At 39.2% G+C, this 24,291-nt stretch overlaps 1 protein-coding gene across 7 annotated transcripts in view; it reads left to right on the top strand.

Annotated features, from left to right (window-relative positions):
- ZNF407 (zinc finger protein 407) overlaps positions 1 to 24,291 on the top strand; it is a 443,416-nt gene that overhangs the window by 19,869 nt on the left and 399,256 nt on the right. For all 7 annotated transcript variants that reach the window (XR_003516866.2, XM_027575805.2, XM_027575809.2 and 4 more), the window contains exons 2-3: positions 6,530 to 11,275; positions 16,558 to 16,672. Coding sequence is in view for 6 of the 7 variants with exons in the window: in XM_027575805.2 (XP_027431606.2) it covers positions 6,589 to 11,275; positions 16,558 to 16,672 (4,802 nt within the window). In the remaining variant the exon portion in view is untranslated. The remainder of the gene's footprint in view (positions 1 to 6,529; positions 11,276 to 16,557; positions 16,673 to 24,291) is intronic.

Raw genomic sequence — 24,291 nt, forward strand, 5'->3', positions numbered from 1 at the left:
GTGCCAACACAGGCTAACTTCACACTGCTTGCACCGCCAGCTGGGGTGAGGGCAGGAGGGGTGAGGGGTGAGATGCCGTGGCGGGGAGGCAGGGAGAGGTGGTTTCTAGTGTGGGGGCTTTGTCACACCAGCAAGAGAGTGTGTGTGTGAGCATGTAAGGGAGAAAGTGAGCATGCGTGAGCCAGGGCTCAAGCTCCCTGCACATGTACACGTCAGAAAGGAGAAAAGGGACGAAGAGAGAAATGAAGATGAGATTGGAACGAGTGAAAAGTACAACCGAAGGGAGGGATTTCATGCGTGCTGCCCAGAGTAAAGATAGCACGTGGAATGGGTGAGTAGTTCCCGAAGTTCTTTCTTTAAAAGGCTGAAAGAAACTTCCTGTGAGCACTGGCCACCAGGTGTCATCAGAAGGCTGCTATTGATTTGTTTGATTTTGTTCTTAAAAAGTATATGAGTGTCTAAAAAAAAAAAAAACATATGAATGTTTTGATTTCTCTCTTGCAGCTTTTTAAAGAATTTTAAACCATAGCAGACACTATTTCTGTTAGAGCAGGAACTTTTCTTTCATGACAGATTCTTGGTGAGTTAATAATCTATAGGTGAAATTGAAGATGATAAAATTACATGCAGCTTACTTGTTTCTTTGTCTTTTTAACTCAAGGAGCAACTGGCTGGGAATTTGGATGAGTACCTACTATAAATGGAATTGCATATTTGAGAATCTTTGTGGCACAGTGAGGATGTGTTGAATGGTAATGGATGGATTCGTATAGGAAACATACGCTTTAGGAAGATTGGTTTAATAATATATCCCATTACTTTAGTGTAGACACCTCCTAGGTCTTCTGAATCTTGAAACCTTAATCTGGGAGGATATCGGAGACTCATTCTCTTTCTCCACTGGTACCAGTACTTTGAGAAGAAACGGAGATTATGACTGACTTACTCTAACGGTTGGCAGCAAGTCCCCTACCTGTTCATTTGCTTTGTTTCTGAGAAAATTTAAGGTGCTTTCTATAAATATTTGTTGAGTGAATGAATGAAATTTGCCTCCAGAAAAATGTGCACTGAAACTGTCCCAGCTGGGTGAGTTTTGGATTCTCCCCCATCTCCACTGGCAGTTTGGTGCTTGTTCTAATAATCTTTCTGTGGCAGACTCTTCTGTTTAATTTATATTAGCATAAATATTCTCATTTCTGTTTAATCTCCTCTAGATCACTTTAAGATATTTATTAAATCATCTTACACTCCTGCTTACCGACATCAATTCTAGTTCTGGGCCTTGTAACGTAAACTATTGGAAGGCATTCTTTCTGTAATTTCTGTACCTGTGATATGCTGTGCATACTGAAAAATTAGTCATCCTAAAGTAGTGCTGTGTTTTGGTGACTCCTCATTGGCATTACTGAATAGATTCCAACTTTCAGTTCAGAGCCTTGTGTGATGTCTTGGTTGATCATCCGCTTTGTTCTCAGTCGCTCTGGGGTAGAAAGCCAGCGCCGTAGCTCTTCAGACTGTGGATGACAGTCTTGCGTGCTTGCATTGCAGGTGTTGTGTGGCCTTGCCTAATCCCTTTCTTCTACCTGACTTATTTCACTGTTCCTACCTGCTCTGTCAAAAAAATAAAAAAGCAGTTTCAGTTTCCCCATGTTTGGCTCAGATGATATTTCTGCTCTTTGGGCCAAATACTCTGCTTGGAAGTATGAGTCCTTGCTCATTTACACAGCCGTAGATCTTAGTTCCTGTCCCACACGTTCACACGTGGCCTCGTGTTAGAATTCCTCTGCGTGTTTGTCACATGGCTCCTAATAGAGCAAGAGCCTGGTGAGGGCAAGGAACGCGTTGGTGGTAGCACTATAGTTACCTCCATGCGGTAGGCCCTCGGTATATATTTGTTGAATGTTCAGTGTTCTTTCTAGATAAAATGAGATGTTGAGTTATTTCATTATTTTAAAAAATCAGTTGGGAAGTAAGTGTAGAAATATTTTCTCCTTTTTTAAAATTTTTGGAGGCATTATATAGAAGATAATAAAGGGTTTCATTATTTTGTGTGTGCATATTAATGCAGTTGTCCCTCTTTTGTCTGTAAAAATGTAGTAGTATGTTCCATCATGAGAACATTCACTCTGCATAAGTGTATGTGTGTGCGTCCTCCCTAAGTTAGTGTTTGTCTGTACATATACTTCGGAAGAGGAATCTCCTGCTGGTGTCCACAGTGAAGGTAGTGTGGTAGTGTGTCAGAGGAGTGCTGGAAGGGGAAGGCATGGTTGGACTCCTCATTGAAAGGAAGAGAATTCACACCATTTTAGGAAAAACATTAAAAATGTTAAACATAAGTTATGTTATGGACATTTTCAAACATGTACATATACAGATATATACAAAAGTTGGTAGGATAATATCCTGAATTTCCATGTAACTGTCCTTCAGCGTTAATCATTATCAGCACATAGCCTTCACTATGCCCCTCTGCTGGGCTGTTCTGAAGTGTTATCTCGGGCATGTTTCATTTTACCTATAAATACTTGGGCAAGAGACATTTCTTATACCACTGTGAGGTATTTGTTTATTTTAGTACCTTATATGTGCTTGGAATTGTTCTAGGCTCTTCGGATGTAAGGGTGGATAAAATAAACCATGCTCTTACTTTCTAGGATGGGGAGACAGAATAAACCAGACATACAGATAACCAGAACAGGAAAAAAACCGGATTTTATCAAAATTTCAAACTCTTGCTTATCAAGAGACATTAATAAAATGGAGAAAATATTTGTGAAACCTCTGACAAGTGATTTATATTCAGAACACATAAGCAGCTCCTCCGGCTCAATAATAAAATAGACAACCTGTGTAAGAAGTGGGCAAAAGGCTAGCAAACATTTCATAAAGCACATAACAAACTATTCGGCACCATCAGTAGTCATCAGGGAAGTGCAGATTAGAGCCGTACACACCTACTGGAATGACTTAAATTGAAAAGACTGACAGCATCAAATATTTGTGAGAATGTGTGGATCAGTCAAAATTTGACGTTGCTGGTAGCTATGTAAGAAAATCAAGCAGACAGTTTGTCACAAGATTAGCATACACATCTGTCCCTGTAGTCCAGCCTTACTACCCTGAGGTATTTACACAAAAGGAATGCACATATATGTTCATAAAAAGAGTTGTTTGAGAATATTCATAGCGGCTTTATCATAATAGCCAAAGAAGGGGAAACAGCTCAGGTGTCCATCCATGGAATTGTGGTGTACCCGTACAACAGAACTCTGCTCTCACTGAAGTGGGACGCGTGCACTGTTAATACATGCAACAGAAACACCGCATTGAGCAAAAGAGGGCAGACCCTTCTTCCCTGCAAGCGGCCTATTGTCTGATTCCATTTATATGAACTTCCGGGGCAGGCGAGACTAATTCATTGCAGAAGAAGACTGGGCAGTGGTTGCCTCAGGGAGGGGGAGTTACCTGGGAGTGAGTGAGAGGGGTAGGAGACAATTTCTGGGGAAAATGGAGGGGAGTCATCTCTATCTTGATAGGGCACCCATGAGGGACTCCCTGTAGGTCTCCGGGCTTCTCCTCTCTCTGACTCTGCCCTACAGATTCTAGCTGCCCCTCAGCTCCACTGGGAGACCCCTGGGCTCTGTCTGGGATCCCGTTGCTGTGCTGTGGCCTGGGTCATTTCTCCAGGCTGTAAGCTGGGACTCCTCTTGTTTGCATCTCATCTCTGATCACTGTCCTTTAGTTTCTGATGTCGAGTGTTATGCTCTTGTTTCATAGATTTTGTCTGTTTTTTTCTTTTTTAGTTGTTTCATGCATGAGAGTAAATCCAGTCCCTGTGACTCTTCTTCAAGTAGATGTTCTGGACTGGGCACTATTTCTTTTAAAAAAAATTGTCCTACCCTTTATAATGTAAGGCAGAGGTTTTATGTTGTTCTTTGCTGTAATTCCAGTATCTACAACCAAGAGTACTTGGCATATAGTAGGTACTCGGTGATGTTTTTGGAACAGATGGATGCTGCATTCCCCCCCCCACCCCCGTTTACTCTTTAATTACAAATGTTGAGTAGCAGAACCAGTGCTTTATTTAAAGGAGCATTTTCTAAAGGGTGTTAGAACTGGTCTTTTGATTCTTTATAAATAATGAGTTCTGTAATGAAATTGGTTTTGGAAATGCTTGTGTGCTGAGACATCCTATGGTAAAGAAACTTCGGTTCAAACCAGAGTTTCCTAAACTTATTTGACCAGGCGTTTGTTTTTCCTGCCCAAACATCTGTTAACCTCTTACTTAATTTATGTTTTCTGGATCACATCCTGAGAAATGGTAAACATCTTATAAGTGTAATGAAACTATGTACATTTATCTTTTTCACTCTTTTACAAGAATGGTACAGTCTGTTCTTGTAACACAGTAACAAATACAAGATGTTTTTGTGTTGTAGGTTATATTCGACAATTTATATGTTTTTAAGCAGCTTTATTGAGATACTCTCATACCACACACGTTATCCATTTGAACTACAATTTAATGGATTTAAGTATATTCACGGACATGTGCAACCATCACCACAGTAAATTTTAGAACATGTTCACCACCTCAGAAAGAAAGCCTGTGTTCTTTAGCTTTCACCCCCTGACTTGCTCCCCTCCCCCAGCCCTGAGGGACCACTGGCTGACTTTATATATAGCTATAGATGCTCCTGTTCTGGACGTTTCCTGTGCTATGTGGTCTGTAGTAACTGGCTTCTTTCACTTAGCATTTCCAAGGTTCACGCATACTGTGGCATATGGCAGTACCATTCCTTTATGCGGCCGAACATTCCATCATGTGGATATGGATGTACCTCATTTTGTTTTTCCATTAATCTGTTGATAAACCTTTGGGTTGTTTCCACCCCCTGGCTATTATGACTAGTACTGCTGTAAACATTTGTATACAAGTGTTCGCAAGGACAAATGTTTTCACTTCTCTTGGGCGTAGACCTGGGAGTGGGATTGACGGGCTGTATGGTAGCTCCATGCTTAGTCGTTGGAGGAACTGCCACTCTTCCAAAGTGCCGTCACTGTTCTACATCCCCACTAGCTTTTGTGTGGTTGTTCTCATGTCTCTACATCCTCAACAACACTCGTTACTGTCTGATGTTTTGATTCTAGCCGTCCTAATGAGTATGAAATGGTCTTGCGTTATGGTTTTGATTTGCATTTCTCTAATGACTACTGATAGAGTATGTTTTCATGTGCTTTTTGGCTGTTTATGTATCTTCTTTGGAGAAGTACATAGTGAGCCCCTTTTGCTCATTTAGAAATTGGTTCATCTTTTTATCATTGAGTTGCCAGAGTTCTCAATATGTTCTAGATTAAGTCCTGTGGTCAGGTATATGATTTACAAAAAGTTTTCCCCACGTTGTGGGTTGTTTTTTTACTTTGTCATTTGAAATTTTTAATTTTGATAAAGCCCAGTTTATCCATTTTTTCTTTTGTTGCTCATGCTTTTGGTATCACATAAATATATTTTATTCCCCACTGTTAGCAGAGTCAGAACAATAGCCTTTATTGGGTTTGTCGTTGTTATGAAAAAAGTAGTTAAAATAGTTAAAAATAGTTATCGTTAGCTTTGAGGCCATAATTGGTGGTTTTTTATTAACATCAAATCCAATGGCATTTGGCTAAAAATTCCAATCCTGGTGTAATGTAAATGGAAAAATGGTATGTTTTAATTGAATTAAATAGCATAATGAAAAATAAAATCAATATTATTGATTTTAAAGCATTTTATTCAGTGAAATTCTTTTCTCCTCCCCAAATTTGCTTCATTAATCCTGCTCTCCTGCTGAGGTTTCTGATTGTCATTAACCTTCAGATGGTACAGAATGGCTGTTAGACGAGGAAACCGGTGATTGACAGTGGGAATAGGAGGGGCTTTTCTTTGGCAGGAGAGTTTGAGCGGGAGTAGTGATATGCGATGACAATGTGCATGTTGTTAATTAGGGTATATTTAGAAAAATCATGGTAAGGCTCGTTGCTGCAGGGGAAAGGATGAAGCAGTTGTCTTTAAGTTTCACACTGGGGTTTGGGCTTCGGTTGGGAGACTACAGAGGGGAAGGCCCGACTTCCTGGCTTGCATCACAGCAGTTTTGTTTGGGATCTGTTTCACAGACGGGGGTTTCACTGAAATGAAATTTGAGAAGACGGCTTCTCTATTTAAAAAAAAAAATAGTAAGCTGAAATGTACTAGTAAAGAGAATTGACTCATGGGAGTTTTTTTGCAAGCTGGTTGGGAGCACTTCTTCCATCAGAGATGCTGTAGTGTTGCTTCCTGAGTCAGCAGCTTGATGATACTGTTCCCCAGATCTGACTTCGTCCTTTTCATAAGGACTTCACACGTGCCATTGAGTGCATCTCAATATGAAGGAAATCTTGAGGCTATGAAATTTTTTTCATTCAGTGTGTCACTTTATGTTGACTTTGGACAAAATATGTGTGTGTGTTCTCTACGTTCAGAGCTTTAACAACGTGTTTATTTTCTGCACAGGTTATGAGTGCCAAGTGAGCTGCCCTGACGCAAGAAACAGCAGCAGCACATTATTCATAATGGATACTGAGAAGAAGCCAGAGAATGATGAGGATGAAAACAGAAACAAAGAAGCAAAAGACTCTAGAAATTCTTCAACTAATGATGTAGATTGTGGGCCCGTATTTGATGTGATAGCAAATTCCTCAGAGAATTGCACCAGCAAAAGAGGTTTTTCAGAATCCTCACACTTTGGCAGTGTCACTGTGGTGGAAGACGGAAACAAACATGCTTCCAAACGAATGAAATTATCAGCCGAGGCAGAGCACCTAAAGTCTGAAGAGCAGGGCGTTCCCGGGCTAGAAACTTCTGAGAGCATAGTCCCAGAAGTGCATATCCCGTTAGGTGAGACGGTGAAGGAGACCCTCCTGAGGGAATGCCCGGATGGAGGCACTTGTCTTCCCACTACTTTCTCCCCTCCTTGCAACTTTAGCACTGTTGATGCTGTTTCTCTGAAAACAGACCCTGAGAAAACGTCTGCTCAGGAAGTGGTTTCCCTTGATCCGGAAAGAGAATTTCCTTCCCCCATGAAAGAGATCAGTGTTAGTTGTACCATTGGAAATGTAGATACGGTTCTCAAGTGCAACGTCTGTGGTCATTTGTTTTCTTCTTGCGCGGAGCTGGAGAAGCATGCTGAGTGCCACACGCAGCCGTCTAGGGAACACGCGTGCTGCCACTGCGGCCACACCGCAGAGAATGGTGCAGCGTTACATGTGCACGTCAGACAGACACATGGGCCACAGCAGGTCTTTTCTTGTGATCTCTGTGGCTTTCAGTGTGTGGAAGAAAACCTGTTGAATGCACATTATCTTGGCAAAACACACCTCCGGCGTCAGAATCTTGCTGCTCGTGGAGGATTTGTACAGATCTTAACAAAACAGCCCTTTCCGAAGAAACCATGTACCATGGGAACAAAAAATGTTCGCGGAAAACCGAGAGCTTCTAAACCAATAGCAAAGACTAGTGATTCAAAAGGATTACGAAATGTTGGAAGCAAATTTAAAGATTTCCGAGGAAGCGTTTCTAAGCAGGGTGGAAGTGGCTGTGAGCTTCTTGTTGAAATGATGCCGTCTAGGAATACTTCATCAGAAAAAGTAGAGATTGTTGAAGAAAACGTAACTTCCCTTGGTATAGCTCGAAATCCTGAAAACCAGAGTAAAAGTAAAACGTTAGGAGCATTGGTAAGCTCCGAGGGTCTCTTTGATAAATTAGAATCTACCAAAAATACCCTGCAAGCAGCACACAGTGTCAGTGCAAGCTCGAGACCAAGAACCGAGCGAAACATCCTCACGCTGGGCAGTAGCTTCCGACGGCGAACTGGCACATTTTCTTTAAAAGGCCAGGCCAAGAAAAGGTTTAATCTTTCAGGAATTAGTAAAAGAGGAGCTAATGATACCCAGAGGATGTATATGAAACACTTTAGAACCCAGGTGAAGACAAGTGAGGCAGAATCTGTAGCCAATCACATAGAAACGAGTGGCGGTGTCCGCAGTCTGTGTGTGACTTCCTCAGAAACCCTGGGCCTGACGCAGGACAAAAGAAGCTGCCATGTCGCGTGCTCCTTTCGCTCTGGGACGGTGAGGCCAGCTACTGATCATCAGATGTGTGCTTGTACAGACTGTGGTCACATAGCAACAAATAGAACAGACGTGGAGAGCCATGGGGAGAGGGGCCCCACTGGAGAGGTGAAGCTTTGCTGTCAGGTGTGTGGCTTTTCCGTCTTGTCGAGGGGGGACTTGGACAAGCATTTGCACGACCACCAGCATCTGCACACTGCCACTGGCCTCAGCTGTCAGTGCTGTTCATTTATTTCTGAGAATGAACTAAATCTTAGAGACCACATGAAAGAAAAGCACAATATGGGTTTTCTTTGCACTCCTTGCAATCTGTTCTTGTCTGAGAAAGACATGGAAGAACACACAACAACTGAGAAGCATATTCGTTTATTGGTTCAACCAAAGACTTCCCAATCATTTAACAGTGATTTGGCTTTACAAACTTTACCCTTAAGTACTTTAGAATCAGAAAATATAAAAGATCCTGTGAGTGAGTCAGGTAAAGCAGCTCAGGAAGAACCTGCTAAGTCCAGGGTAAGCCATGGACATGAAGTGAGGCATTCAAGTAAGCCTCAGTTTCAGTGTAAGAAGTGTTTTTATAAAACGCGGTCTTCCACTGTTCTCACAAGACACATCAAGCTCCGGCATGGCCAGGACTATCACTTTCTTTGTAAAGCGTGTAATCTTTACTCGCTGAGCAAGGAAGGAATGGAGAAGCACATTAAGAGAAGCAAGCATCTTGAAAATGCCAAGAAAAACAACATTGGCTTAAGTTTTGAAGAATGTATTGAAAGGGTGTGTATAGGTGCAAATGACAAAAAAGAAGAGTTTCACATTTCTGGAAACGGAAGGATCGAAGGCCATGTAGAAGGGGTGCAGTTGCAGGAGCATTCCTATCTTGAAAAGAGCCTACTGACTAGCAAGGAAGTGCCACAGTCTGGTGCTACCACCAAAGAGGTTGAAGGAGCTTTGACCGCTACTCCAAAGAGAGGGAGACCCAAAGGTAACATCTCGCGGACATGCTCTCACTGTGGTCTCTTGGCCTCTAGTATTACCAACCTGACCGTTCACATTCGACGGAAACACAGTCACCAGTACAGTTATTTATGCAAAGTGTGTAAGTATTACACCGTAACCAAGGGAGATATGGAGCGTCACTGTGCCACCAAGAAACATAAAGGACGTGTAGAAGTAGAAGCAAATGGCAAGCAGAGTTCAGATATCATTGTTGGCCCCGAAGGGGGCAACCTTGAAGCCTGTAGAAAGACTGCCATTTCAGCAGGTTCAGATGAACATGCTAACAGGTCAGCGGAATCAGATATCTCCACTGCAGAAAAGCCAGTGGCAGAGCATGGAAATCCAACTGAAGCTGAATTTGAAAATGTATTTCATTCTACAGATGGGGAAGTCAACAGTCAGCTTACTGATAAAAAGGAACAAATGTCTCTAGAACCAGAGGACCCTCTCCAGCAGGTGGACACATGCTCTCAGAGAGATGTTACGGGTATGAGTGATAACAAGTGTGTACACTGTGAGTTTAATGCTCACTCTTCTGCTTCTCTAGAACTGCACATAAAACGGAAACATACAAAAGAATTTGCTTTTTATTGCATGGCCTGCGATTACTATGCTGTGACTCGTCGAGAGATGACTAGGCATGCAGCCACAGAAAAACACAAGTTGAAAAGGCAGTCTTACCTGACCTCTTCTGACGTAGAAGCAAGTTCTGCAGACGTGTCCAAAAATATCATTATCCCCGAAGAGCAGCACCAACCCAATTCTGGAGAATATCAAATAATATCAGACCAGCCATCTGAAGAAATTCTGAAATCTAAAAGTACTAATGATTGTTGTGTTTTGGATGAAGGTACTACTCTAGATGTGTCTAAGGTCCTCCGTGCTCCCACCTCTGTAGAGATTGAGACTGAAGAAGAATCTAATCTCAGTGAAGATCATTCCTTTTGTGAAACTTTCCAACAGCCCCTGGCCAAGGATAAAGCTCTGAAACCCGAGGAGATGGTATCCCTTAATATTTCCTCTAATTGTGGCTCCCCAGGCAGATTTCAGAATTCAGGAAGCTCAGCTTTGGATTATGAGGCAGTGGAGAGAGCCCATAGCACATTGAATGACCGTGGCGATGCGAGCATGCTCAGTGAGAGTGATGTTGGCCAGGCAGGGGAGAATGCACATAAAGCCCATAGCAAACATGGATGTCCTGGAGGTCTCAGGGGAGGGCATCTGGCTGACGGCACTGTCCCTGATGTGATGACAAGGACAAGGCAGGAGCTAAGCCTGGAGAGCGGTGGTCAGAACGAAATTGGGAGTGTGCAGAGTTCGGAGGATTTGAAAGATATCCAAGAAGACCCTGTTCTGGAGAACAAGGAAATTCTGATGAATTCCCAACATGAAACGAAAATTATTTTGGAAGAGGATGGTCCAGCTTCTGATAGCACAATTGAAAGTAATGATGTTTATGAGACTATAATCAGTATTGATGACAAAGGACAGGCCATGTACAGTTTTGGCCGGTTTGATTCTTCCATAATAAGGATAAAGAACCCTGAAGATGGAGATTTGTTAGACCCATCCGAAGAGGGTCTGGTAACAACAGGCGTAAGGATTAATGAGTTGCCCTTAAAAGACTGTGCTCAAGGTGTGAAAAAGAAGAAATCTGAAGGTAGTTCCTTCGGTGAATCCACACGAATTCGTTGCGATGATTGTGGCTTCTTAGCAGATGGTTTGAGTGGACTGAATGTTCACATAGCCATGAAACATCCTACAAAAGAGAAACACTTTCATTGTTTACTGTGTGGAAAATCATTCTACACAGAGAGCAACCTCCATCAGCATTTGGCCAGTGCTGGCCATATGAGAAATGAACAGGCCAGTGTAGAGGAGCTTCCGGAGGGAGGGGCCACCTTTAAATGTGTCAAATGTACGGAGCCCTTTGATTCAGAACAGAATTTATTTCTACATATTAAAGGGCAGCATGAAGAACTGCTCCGGGAGGTGAACAAGTACATAGTGGAAGACACTGAGCAAATCAACCGCGAGAGAGAAGAAAATCAGGGAAATGTTTGCAAGTATTGCGGGAAGATGTGTCGAAGTAGCAATTCGATGGCATTTCTAGCCCATATTCGCACTCATACAGGTATGTACCTTTCCACAAACCTGTGTTGACGTATAAAGTGCAAACGGAGGATAAAATTGGGATGTTTGTTCCCATCCAGATTTGGAGTCCGTGCTGCATTTGGTTGTTGGCCTTCCCCCTGGCTCACGTGACCCTGCTGGGTGGCACTCCGGACATCTGCCATAAGTCAGTGTGGACATTTAACATTTCCAAAGTTAATTAAGCCTTAGTGATTCCAAGGCAGGTTATTTGACAAATTTCTTTTCATTTTATCAAAAAGCCTTGCCCCCCTGTTGCCTTTGTTAGAGTCCTATCTCTTAACAGCTTTCCAGTTGCTTCTGAGTCCTAATTGTTTGGTTTTCCAAGGTAGCTATTAAGGGGCATGGTGGGTTTCAGAGGACATATTAAATGGCTTTTGAGGAATGAAATTATAAAAATTTTCTTAGAATTTTAGGGATTTAAAATTATTCATTGCCAGATGGTTTATATTGAAAAGTGTAACTCCCAGGCAACAAGATTCTACTTTCAAGGATCAAAATTAGTGAACACTATTCAAAGTTAGTATGTCCTGGGGATTTGATTTTCATGAAGGCAGCACCTGATTTAGTTTCTGTGCTCTGTCAAATGTAGTGTTCCATTTTAATGTTTAATTTGGGGGTGGAAATTTTTTTTAAACTTTTTTTTTGTGGAAAATGCATAAGCCACTGTTCTAAATTTATGTAAAAATTCACTGCACTGTTTCTATAAACCTGCCATACATTCTTTATTTTAAATAGACAGCTTTTCTAAATCATTGTGCTCTGCTTAGACAAGTTCTGTCTCCATGGTTGAATTTATGAGTGGATTTGAATAATAAATTCACATTTCAATGAACATATTTTCATTAAAACTGTAAGGTTTATTTTACTGTACTTTTAAATAATGGCTTATTATTAAAGCTATACTTTAAATTCATGCAGTTTTTGAAACTTAGTGCATGGTTACAAGGAGGAAGACAAAAGAGTATGAAATATTACTAGTTTAGGGAGATTAAAGATAGATAAAAGTTTTTCATTGAAGAAAGTAAGAGGGCAACCTGCATAAGATTAATCTAGGTAAATACAAACATTGTACTGTTGGTCCCAACTCTTCATGCAGTGACGCTCTTGTTGGGGAATAAATCCAAATACTGCTTTCTTGGCATTATTTATACCTCTGTCAGCACTGTGTTTGCTCACTTTATGGAGTGATCTGGCTTTTAGAAATCAGGCTTGTTCACATGTGTAAAAGGTATGTACTTTTTTAACATGCCCTCTAAAGGCAGATAAAAACTGAATAAAACTAAGAGGAAGATGCTAATGGACCTCTTTTTAGAATTCTTTATGCAACTGTCTGGTCAAGACATGTTGCTTATAATTGATGTGTCCATTACTTGAATTCTCTTGTAATTATAGTCAATAAGTCTTGTAAATGTGTTAAAGCTCACTAAAAGCATACAAATTCAAGAACAGAGTAAGGCTAATAATTTAAAATAATCAATGTAGGCATTTCAGCACTTAATTTCCCTTGTGTGTTGATAGCTGATCATTCTTAATCCATTAAGATTTATTTAGTCGTTTACAATGCAAAATAGGTTTGCACTGGTCACTTGTGCCATTTGAAAACGTCCACTAGGTTAAGTGCAGAATGTAGTCCATTAGTCTTCCTTGACTATATGTATTAATTGCATTTAAAATCAAGTTAATGTGGATGTGAAAGTGAGGTAACTATCAATATGTGACAAAGTAACCCTACTTATATATGTTACATCATTGATTGTAACATTTAGTAAAAGTTAGCATACTTTTTAACATCTTCTGTTGGGCTTATCAGCAAGTACATTTTTTATTGTGTTCCAAAGCACCACAAAGAGCCCCGCTCCTCCAGACACAATACCAGTCTGCCATTTCAGTTTTCAAGCCACATTTTGGGGGATGTTGTCTCCCAGTTTTGATCCAGGGTTGGTTTCCCCCCCCCCCCCTTGGGGCATCTTAAAATCAATCGCTTTTCTGATACTTTGCTTATGCCCGTGAAGTAGTAATGCAGAGACTGTTATTAATGGTTAACTGGAAAAGGACTTACTCTTCCAATCCCTGTTTTCATATTTTGTGATTTACTGTATATTTTATGTCACCTTTTCTTCCCATCCTTAGCACGATAAAAGTGGTACTCTAAGAAATAAATGAGTTTTGGTTGTCAAGAATTGTAGGAAAAAAGCACCGCAGAGTTTTCCTGTGCCTTGGCTTGTGTGAAGTCATTAGCATGAGCAGAGAGGGCAGTGTTGCCTCTCCCCTTACATCAGGGGTGCAGAGACAGCTGTTCATTTTCTCTCCTGCACTATTCTGTAGGCTAGAGCTTTCCTTTCCTAAGACATGGCTAGCGGATGTCATTAGACTAGAAGACTGTCAGAAGCCCTTCATTGGATGCTTTGAGCGCGTGGGGTCACTTGTGCTGTTTGGAAATGTTCACAAGCAGGGAGATAGGGAGTTGTGTGACTTCACTGAAAAAGTCTCACGTGAGGGCTGGTAGTGTTTAACTTAATATGTATCTGAGAGTTTAGAAGCTGAATCCGCTTAAGAAGAGATGGTGAGGAGAGTTGGTCTGTTGATTCCAAGCCTGGGAAGGGCCTGGGCTCCGCTCTGTTCACTCTTCATCCCCGCGCCCCACACAGAGTTGGCTCAAGGTGTTACTTAGTGAACGAATGAGTGAAGGACAGAGTGAAGTGTTCAGCGGTTAGGAGGGTTGTAGCCTTGAGGCTGTTGTGGAGAAGCATTAGGTGATGGGTTCTATACATTCTTTAAGACCTCATTTTTTTTAATGTTCACCTCATATCCATGTATGCATAGCAATTAGCCATGAATGATGGTGAGGAATGGCTGTTGTAGGTCTGACTGAAGACTTAGTTTTAAAAATCTTTGGAATTCTTTTGGTAAAATTGTAAGGTGCTGGAAAGCCTAGAGAGTGTTTTTTGTTTTTTCCCTTTTAAAAAACCCCAGAGGCCAGATTAAAAGAAGAAAACCTACTGTGGATAATGCTGTACGTGGGAATGGAACTATTTAAAATAATATTGACAGTTTATAATAATCACATTACACTTGCAAGAAAGATAAATTTAGAAATACGTGGCTTTACAAATTTTGCCTTATAAACAGTATGCCTGGATTCATTTTGGGATGTGCCTAGCAAGCTTAAACTGGAAACATTACTAGAAAAAAGAGGACCTTTTTTTTCCTTATGCAGGAAAGTATTATCTCCACTTCCTGGAATTTTTATGGCACAGAAAGGAGATGTTAACACAGTCTGTTCTGAATATATGATGTGAAAAATAGTCAGGACCTCCGTGATTTCTGCGCGAAAGCAGTCAACAGAATTACTCATTTATGTGTTGTCAACACACTAGCAGACTAGCAGTGAGGAACTAGAACTTTCCACTGAGGAACCACGTCGAGTAATGTGAAAGGTCTGCACCTGTGCTCACACACGAGGGACTCCGCTCAGTGGCAGTGCAGGGGGACCATGACAAAAACCTACATCCACAGGAGATTTGAGATGCTTTCACCAAACCTGTAATGCAAATGTTGACGACTTTATTTTCTTTGGAGTCCTGATGTTATTGTTAATTAATAATTTCCTAATTGCCTTATTACCTTTAATGCATTTCAATTTAAAGTGCAGGTAAATTGGTTCTCTCACTCTTTTGTTTTCTATGTCCTTTTATAGAATTCTGTGTCGAGATGAAGTGTTTCCAGGTAGTAATAGGCTTAGTTTTATCAGAATCATTTAAATAAACTGTAGTTTCTAATGTGATTGATAGAATGTGATTGCTGTAAGCTGCAGTCTCAACCTGCTTTTGACATTTAAACATATAAAGCTGACTAGATATAACCATTCAGGTGCTAAATATATTTTACATCTACTTCTAACAGTAGAAATGGAAGTATTAAGAGATCTGGCTTCATTGTCATTGAACTGTGAAATATTCAACCTTGTCTGCCCGTGCTTAGTACTGTTGACTTTTTTATTTCTGTTAGAAGATTAAAATTAAATGCTTCACTTTTTTTGTCAGCTTTTGGGAATTAAATTGAAATTTAAGACTCTAAAATTTTTTACTGAGTGCTTCAATTTCAACAAAGTATTCTTGGAGGATTATTTTTTTCAAGGGCACTGCACAAAGGTTCATTGATCAAATATGATTTATTGCAATTTTTTTATTTGAGCTCTTTTTTGTATATTTATTGAAGTTCACATATATCATATTCTGTCTAACTATATTAGAAGGGGTATTTCACCAAATAGGTACTAAACATGATACGAAAGATCTGGAAACATATTGTACTGATTTTAGACTGTGATTTTTATGATTTTGATCTATTTGAGGATTTAGTGGTTAGAAAATTGAAAAATGGTATATACATGTTGCACTTAAAGGAGTGTTGCTCTCATTAATGTGGGTACTGATTATCTGCTAGTAACTATGTTCCAGTTACAGTCTATCTATTCCTGACACTAGGTTTGTCGATGCTGAAATTATTTTGTCTTCTCATATTTGAGTATAGGTTAATCTTTGTGAAATTTAAAAAAAAATTGTGGTACTGTGCTTTTTATGTTGAAATATTTGTTCTTGAAATCAATAAATAAAATGTCAGTAGTGCTGGTTTGCAGAATCATCACAGATTTTTGGCTATAAAATGATCATAAAAGCAAATAACTTATCCATTGTATATTCTTACATTGTGTGCTACTAACATAGTAATGTAGTGAATCATTTGGGATAAATGTCAGAAAAAAAATCTGAAATGCCTTTCTTAATGTGAGTAAATTCAAAGCTGCAGAAATATGAGGAAGGGAGGTGGCCACTGAGAAATTTATTTGATGATAAATATACTTTATAAAATATCGGCTACTCTGTATGCATTTGTTTTTATAATGCTCCATTTTACATGTTGAATGACTTTAAAAGATATTTTTGCAAATTGTTAGAAAAATATTTAAAATTATTTAGTTCATCTTACCTACTTAGCACTGCTCAGCTGTATCACTTTTGACTTTAAATCTTAGAAATGTTATTGAAAGTTAGGAACACTCACTGAAACATTAAAGTCTTCTTTGGTGGAATAATTATGGAATGCAGGTCTATTCAAGTTAGAAAGGAATGCAGGTATTACATTTTGGGGCCAGAAATTTCTAAACAGATGAAAAGTATGGTTTAAGATCTAGGCCTCTTTTTAAACTATCAGTAATGTATTATTCAAATTCAAATCATATTTTATGTTAAATTTACTTAGGATCAAAACCATTCAAGTGCAAGATATGCCATTTTGCAACAGCTCAGCTTGGCGATGCCAGAAACCATGTCAAAAGGCACCTTGGGATGAGGGAATACAAGTGTCACGTCTGTGGGTGAGTAAATTGAAACCATCTCTACCGTGGTGAACCAGGAAGCATGTGCACGATAGCCATTGTTTCAGAATTCAAAACTGATATGAGTAAGAGTGGCTAAAATTATGCATGCGTATCCTCCTTTCCATTGTTATGGTAAATTCCTTAAATACAGTTATGACATTCTTCTCCCACTTCTAATCCTCTGCTGAAGATGAGCAATTTTATGGGCTACAAGGTCAATTTGAACCTGTAATCTGTAAATTGACTAAATTATAGGATGTTCATTCACATTGCCAGAGAGAACTGTAAATTCCATTTAAAGACATTAAAAAAATACATAATACAGCTTTAGGAGTATATAAGTGTGTTTTTTTTTTTTTCTTTTGCTATACTGCTTTAATTTTAATCATATTAATGGCTCTTTGGATAGACTGGACATACTCCATAAGGAGAAAGGCAGAAAAAGATTTAATTTCAGATGGCTGGTTACTGATTGTCACAGAGATGAAGCTTAAATAAACAGTGTATAATGTATGTTTTTGTGTAACTTTATTTCAAAACTTGCTGTTTTCCATTTTTAGTTAACGGCTCTTCCTCGAAAGAACCAATTCACGGTGTTAAACTGTCACTCAGATGTGTTGTATTTAATAGGAAGCACTGAGATGCCTTAATGCACAACTAATTAATTTAGCAGAAATGTTTAAAAGGTTTTAAAATGCCATGACATCTATGGTATATCACAGGACATTCAAAGCTGGATTTTAATACCCTACCTCTGATTAAAAACATATTTTAATGCTATTGATCTAGAGAAATTAGCGAGTACGTGCATCATATGAAAACACTTTCTGTGAAACCTGAGAAACCTGCAGTTCTTACGGCTGATTCCCTAAGTACTGCAGGTTCATTCAATTATGCAATGTGCACACGTTATGGTAGGTTTCCTTTTTTAGGGGAAGATTCTTCTGGTTGGCACTACCAAGTAAAATATCTTTTAAGTCAAAAACAGCTTCTGTCTTTTGTTGGACAGTACATTTCATTCCAGGATGCCGTTGCATTTTTTGACCCTTAAGACAGTTTTACAAATAACTTTGCAAGCAGTTTTATTAACCATGGTCTGTGATTTATTCATTGGCAGAATTGATGGTTCAGTGACTTGCAGCTAAAGTAAATGAAGATGAACCTTTGCCCTAAAGCCCCCTGAAGATCAGTGGGAGAATGAGTTTTGTTGCTACTGATTTTAGCTGCGAGGGTCGAGTGCCAAATGGTTCATTTTAATTGCTCTAGGTCTTGGAATTTTAAAAGATACCTCATTTATTGTTTTTTACCATATGAGTTATAGGAAAGAGGAATGGCCTGACTCCAGTGGACATTTGCTGTTAGGGGGCAATCAGCAGTTTCTTCCTCATTCCTGCAAAATAATTAAGCAGCTTTTGCATGCTCTATTATTAGAAATCTAATTCCATCCATCCATTTTTTTTTTTTTTTTTAATTAGGGTTACTAAGTCTGGGAAAAGAGAAGAAACTTTATCAGAGAACAGTTTCTGGCATAGGTGGTGTCAAAAACAATACGTGATCGATTGGCTTTGATTGTCCAATTTAAATAGTGTACACTTGGCTTAGCTCACTGCTTACCGCACACCACTGAAGTGTTACACCAGTGGTTTACATATTTGATTCCCAAGATAGAGAATTATAAATACAGAGAGATATATTGAGTTTCATACTGCTGTCCTAGAGGTCTGCATGTGTGTGTGTGTGTGTAAGAGAGCAATCTAGATTTCAGAATTGTATCTTTTAGCATTATGGTAGTCATTGAATTTTACTTGACTTTGAAATAATAGTTCTTTTAATTTTTTTAAGTGGAATTTGATTTAAAAGTGATATAACGATAATTTGCATAGGGTAGATATTTTCACAGTGAAGCTAAAAGTTCTGAAGAATTTCAGTAAATCGAAGGCCTTTTGGTCTCTGTAGTTGAAACAGAACAGTAATGAGTTGGAACCCTTTAATGGTAAAGAAAAAATATCACAGGGCATCTGTATTTCGTGTGTTTTGAAGGGATAGGGCAATATGTAGGTTAAAAGCTAAAGTGAGAAACATAGAGGAAAGCAAGAATTGGCTGTCAGGTTAGTGGCGGTAGAGAGCATTGGTACATTAACATTGGTGACAATGTCAATTCATTATCATTGATGGCTAAATAATCCTAGAAATGCTCAGTGGACCTATTAGTTCCTGAGCATAAGCAGCTCATGCTGCGTTTCTTCATTAGCTTTCATTGCTATAAATTTTACCTTTTAAAAAAATCATGCTTTAAAAGGTGACGTGATCTTTCAGGAACATTAACTCTATAATTTTGTCACAAACAGAAGGTCCTGCACTGTGTTTTTCTTTCCGCGGTAGTCAGTACCTTCATCTCTGCCCCTTAGGATTTTATGAATAACCTTTTCATTACTTGAGTTGTAAGAGATAAACTATTCTTCAAAGAGTTCTGATTGAGTAATGTATAGAAATAATGGAGCAGGCACATTTTAAAAATGAAATTAATGCTCACACTGTTATATTATTTTGTCTTAGTAACCTCTTGCTTTTCTTGAAATAAACCTCATTTTATAGTGAAATTGATGAAAATGACAGTATGTTTTGTTGACTCGAGCTCAATATTCATGGTTTAGATGACTTGTAATTGACTTGTTTTTCCTATTTTTTTTATATACGAAGGATGTAGATGCTCATCAACTATGTATCTTGAATACTTTTACTGAGGCTTAGTTTGACTTGCGCATTAGCTACTCCCTGAACAAAGACTACCTTTTAAACTTTTACTTCAGTTGTTTGGATCCACACTGATTTTCTTTTATCTTAAAAAGAGCTTAAAGATTCATTTTCTCCACTTCATTGGCAAATCCTAGCTACAGTATATCATGGATTTAAGTTAGTTTGTAAAGCATCTGAATGTGTTAGATGTCTAATTCCTGTCAGGTAGCTAGGGTTCAGAATTCAGGATTTCACTTGTGTTTACCCATGCTTTATGTGCTCATGTTGCCGTAAAAATTTCAGAAATGTGTTGCTTTGCAATTCCTGTTTTAAGAGCCTGTTATTGATAACTTCATTTAAAAAGCCTTTGATTTTACTTTCACTTTTAGGAGGAGCAGTTTTTGAAGAGTACAGTTTCCTAAATGTGACCTCAGGAGGAATCTTATACAGTATAGGTGTATTTACAGTGAGCACTTAATGGGCAGCTCATATGAACACGTGCTGTGGGTCCGACATGGGGTGAGTGGGGTGAGGATAAGAATAATAGAAAGCATCTAGATACAGAAGTTAATAATTTTGTTGGGAACATATGATTAGAAATAGGTTAAACACACATTTTTACTAAATCAGTGCTCTCTACCTTTGACTACTAAAAAAATAACTTGAAATCTCAGTGGCTTACAGACACCATGTTTTGTTAGATCTATTTAAATTTAACTCTCTGTCTCTGTATATACATACACATAATAGTAAATGTAAGACTGTCAATAATAAATAGTATTGATGCAGTGCTGTGCCTTGGTGTACACCTTAATTAACGTTCACTTTGTTGTTGATCTCCTGTTTATTATCCCCATTGTACAGATGGTAAACTTGAGATTAAAAGTGTTTTTAGTGATGGACTCAAATTTGCACTAGTAATGGTAGACCACTGTTTTCCTTCCTTTTAACTGTCCTTTTTTTTTTTTTTTAATTTGTCTGCTTTTTGCAATATCTGTTATTTTGGTTACTGACTTTAATTTGTATTTATTTTTTTCTCTCTAGGTTGTTTTCATCAGAATGTAATAACTTTAACATACCTCCTTCCAGCCCCTAGCGACTTCTGTTTTCTGCTTTTAAAAACTTGCTTGCATGGTATTTTCCTTTAACATTGTGGTATTCAGTTTGTTTTTGTATCTCTTTCTCTGTTTCACTTTTCTCATAGTAGAACATTGTTTTAAATGATTTTGTTACTCTTCTCCATTGTTCTTTATGTGTTGATAATTTATTGCACTTGGCTGATTACAAACTGAACATGGTATAATAGAATTAGGTGCCTAGACAGATGAAGATACTGTCTTTTCATTAGGACAAGAGGGGTAAAAATTGATGAGTTTAGGTTACTGTTTTTGTTTTTTCATGGCCACTTACTTAAAAAAATAAAAAAAGAGAGAGTTAGTAGCCAACTAGTAAGTGGCCTGTGATCTATATAAACCTCAGAGGTGCTAGCTGAGTGCTGCATACCACTCTTCACAGAGGTGCCAGGACGCCTGGTCTGGGGATTGGGTTATTTTTCCGATTGACTTCCCCTGTGTCTCGTCTTGAATCTTGTGTGTAGAGTTCAGCAGTTGAGTAGAACTTACCTAATCGGGAGAGAATAAGGGCATTTTCTCAGTCTGTCACCTCCAGGTTCATGGAAAGATTCTAGACATTTTCTATTGTGTATTAATGTGCTTATGAGCTGTTTATTCTTATTTGGTTTAAGAAACCTTAAATAGAAAGTTACTAATGCAGTGAAACTCTTTGTGTGTGTGTGTGTGTGTGTGTGTGGCATTACCTAGTTTTTGTGCATTAGAAGGGATCTCTATGTAGATGATTATAATGTCACTTTCTGACCTTTGCAGCTTGAATAATTGTAAATCATTGCTTCATAATGTGTCAGAGAATGTCTGTACTAGGCAATTAAATGGCAGAATATAATAGACCAAATTATTGCCTGTCATGTTTTCAACAACACAGTTAGTATTTGAGTTACACTTAATCATTACGTGCATTAGCAACTTCATTGGAATCCAGCTTCAGGCTGAGCATGAAATACATTACATTATTTAAACCTCTAATGGTACAAGTCATTTATTTGTGTTGAAGTGTACAACATGCAGAGTTTCATAAAGCAAGGAACACTTGAGAGCTTAATTTATCCAAATCAAAGTCTAAATGCAGATAAACACAAGTGGCAAAAATTAGTAATTTTTATAGGCTGGAAATATTTAAAAATACATGGTTGTGGGTAATTGTAGGCAGCAGGAATAAATTAAAATCACTATTTTTAGTCTGTTCTGAGAGCTAAAGCTGTGTATACCTAAATCATTAAAAGCACCCTGGAATTGCATTTTTAGCTGAACAATTAATTACACCCATCATATCTACAGATGTGTCCAAATAAAATAAGCATTTGGTTCGGGCTGGTTGTTTGGGCTAAAGAGATATAGATAGAAAAAGTTTGTTTTATGTTGTGACATGAATTATGCTTGTAACAATGTAAAATGCAGCATCTCTCAGTTTTGTAAAAAATTTAAATTAACATTCATATACTCATTATAAAGGGTACATTACATGCTTTATCTATATAATGTTTTAAAGCTTTCTGTTTAATGATATATTTTTGCCTTTAGTTTGAAATTTAGAAATGCCATGTAGTGATTACTGTCTCTCTTCTGTCAGTGAGGAATACAAAATTAACATTGTTAGTTTATCCCTCTGGTGCTCAAGTCCTTGAAATACCATTTAGTGAATGAACATTGTTTTATTTTATTTTTTAAAAATATTTTATTTATTTATTTGAGAGAGAGAATGAGATAGAGCATGAGGGGGGGAGGATGAGAAGGAGAAGCCGACCCCCCACTCAGCAGGGAGCCCGATGCGGGACTCGATCCTGGGACTCCAGGAGCATGACCTGAGCCGAAGGCAGTTGCTTAACCAACTGAGCCACCCAGGCGCCCTGAACATTGTTTTATATATTTCATATACAGATCACTTTGTAATCTGAACATCTAAAAGATATCTTAGTTATAATATTAAAGTAAAAAGCACTCTTTCTCAGATATGATTCTGAGGTATTTTATAATGAACTCTTGTAAATCCAGGAGAGACTTGAGGTGGAGAGACTGAAGGAGGCTGTGTCTCCTCATGGTAGGGGACTTTGCCACCACCACACCCTATTCTCAGATTTGTAGTGGTGTTTTCTTGAATTTTTGTCATGGAAGAGTGAGGCATAGGTTTATTTCAAGGCAGTATGTATGATCAACCTGTAACGAAATAGAGCACATTGTCATGTCTTGGTGTTGTAGTTGAAAACATTGGCCTCTCTAAGATCTTTTCCAGTGAAAAATTTATATCTCAGTGACTTAAGTCATTTTTGCTTTATTTTTATTTTAAAACGGTTTTGTGGTGATTTTAAAATCCACTTGTGGAATCTTAGGATTCTTTGGCTCTCCTGATCCATACAGTAGAATACAGGGAGGGCTGGGGGAGCGTCTTCTGGGTTTCCTTTGCCTGTCCTATGATGTGTGTGTGTGTGTGTGTGTGTGTGTGTGTGTGTGTGTTGGGGTGGGTGTTAACTTGTTTTCTCCTTCCCTCTCTCTGCTCCTGTGTTTCTGAAAGTCCTTTACTTTCTGGAGGGTTTTGATCTTTGATTTGTCTAAGACTGAGTATAGGAGGTGTTGGAAATGTAAATAGGAGGGAAGCATAGCCACTGATTCAGGGACTCACTTGTTTCCTGTTGGGCACATTCTTGAGAGTTTCCTCTCTGTGCAGACCCAGTGACCAGCCAGTGCAGGGGCCTTGCAGTCATGTGCTCCAAGGAGGAGGGACAGACGGGAAGAGGGACACACTGTAGGAGTAAGAGCAAGGACAGTGGTCCACGGGGAGTGCTTGGGAGTAGCAGGAAAGGCTCCCCTTGAGAGGTTATGCTTGAGTTGGGTCTTAAAGGATGAGGAGGTATTCACAAGGCTAATTTGGACCTGTTTAGTAGATGGAGCAAAAGAGCAAAAGTAGTGGAGAATAGAATGGTACAACATATTAATGCTGCAGGAAATTCCTGGAGTATAAGTAAGTGGCTGGTGGGGTGAATTGGAAGATTTTTTAAAAAATGTTGAATAAACATTTATGGCACATCACTATGTGCCAGTGCACATAGTCTTTAGGGTTAGAAAGGATGAAAATAATACGTGCTTCAAATGGATCGAGAAAGCTCAGGTAAAGAAAGAGATGTCCACGTCTTGCTGGACCAATGTGGAAAGTTACATTTCATCGGGTAGCTAGCATTTGATACGCAGGTGAGTGGGAGTTAGATAGCCAGGGGCAGCCCATTTGAGGTAGGGCTTGGGGATGTTCAACAAGGAGCGTGGTGTGTTCAGTACCCGAGAGGACTTTAGCCCTGCCAGAGGTGAGAGTGGGAAGCAAATAGCGTAGCCCTGGGCAGCTGGGCGAGGCAGGCCGGGCCAGGCTCCAGGCCCGTGCCCAGCGGTGGTGGTGAACGCTGGCCTTGCCCACTGCTTTCTGCCCCTCCTTGACTTGTCTGCTTTCTTCCAGTTTTCTGGACTGTGAATAGTCAGGGAAGGGAGGGGAGGAGGTGGAGAGCTTGCGAGGAAGGCAATCACTGCTGCAGAATCAAGGGGCATTGGCCAACTGGGAATTGGTGGCAAAGTGATTTCTATGAGAATTTCACTGTTTGTAATTTTAATTAGGGATGCTATTGATTGTGGATAATTGTAATGAAAACAGGTTGATACCGGTTCCGTATAACCTAAGGCAGCATAGTTCCAAATAATAATTATAAGGACATATAATTCTGTGGCCGTGCTCCAGACATCCGTGTGTAGCTAGCACGTCGGACATGG

Source organism: Zalophus californianus, chromosome 14, assembly GCF_009762305.2.
Source record: "Zalophus californianus isolate mZalCal1 chromosome 14, mZalCal1.pri.v2, whole genome shotgun sequence".
Lineage (NCBI taxonomy): Eukaryota > Metazoa > Chordata > Mammalia > Carnivora > Otariidae > Zalophus > Zalophus californianus.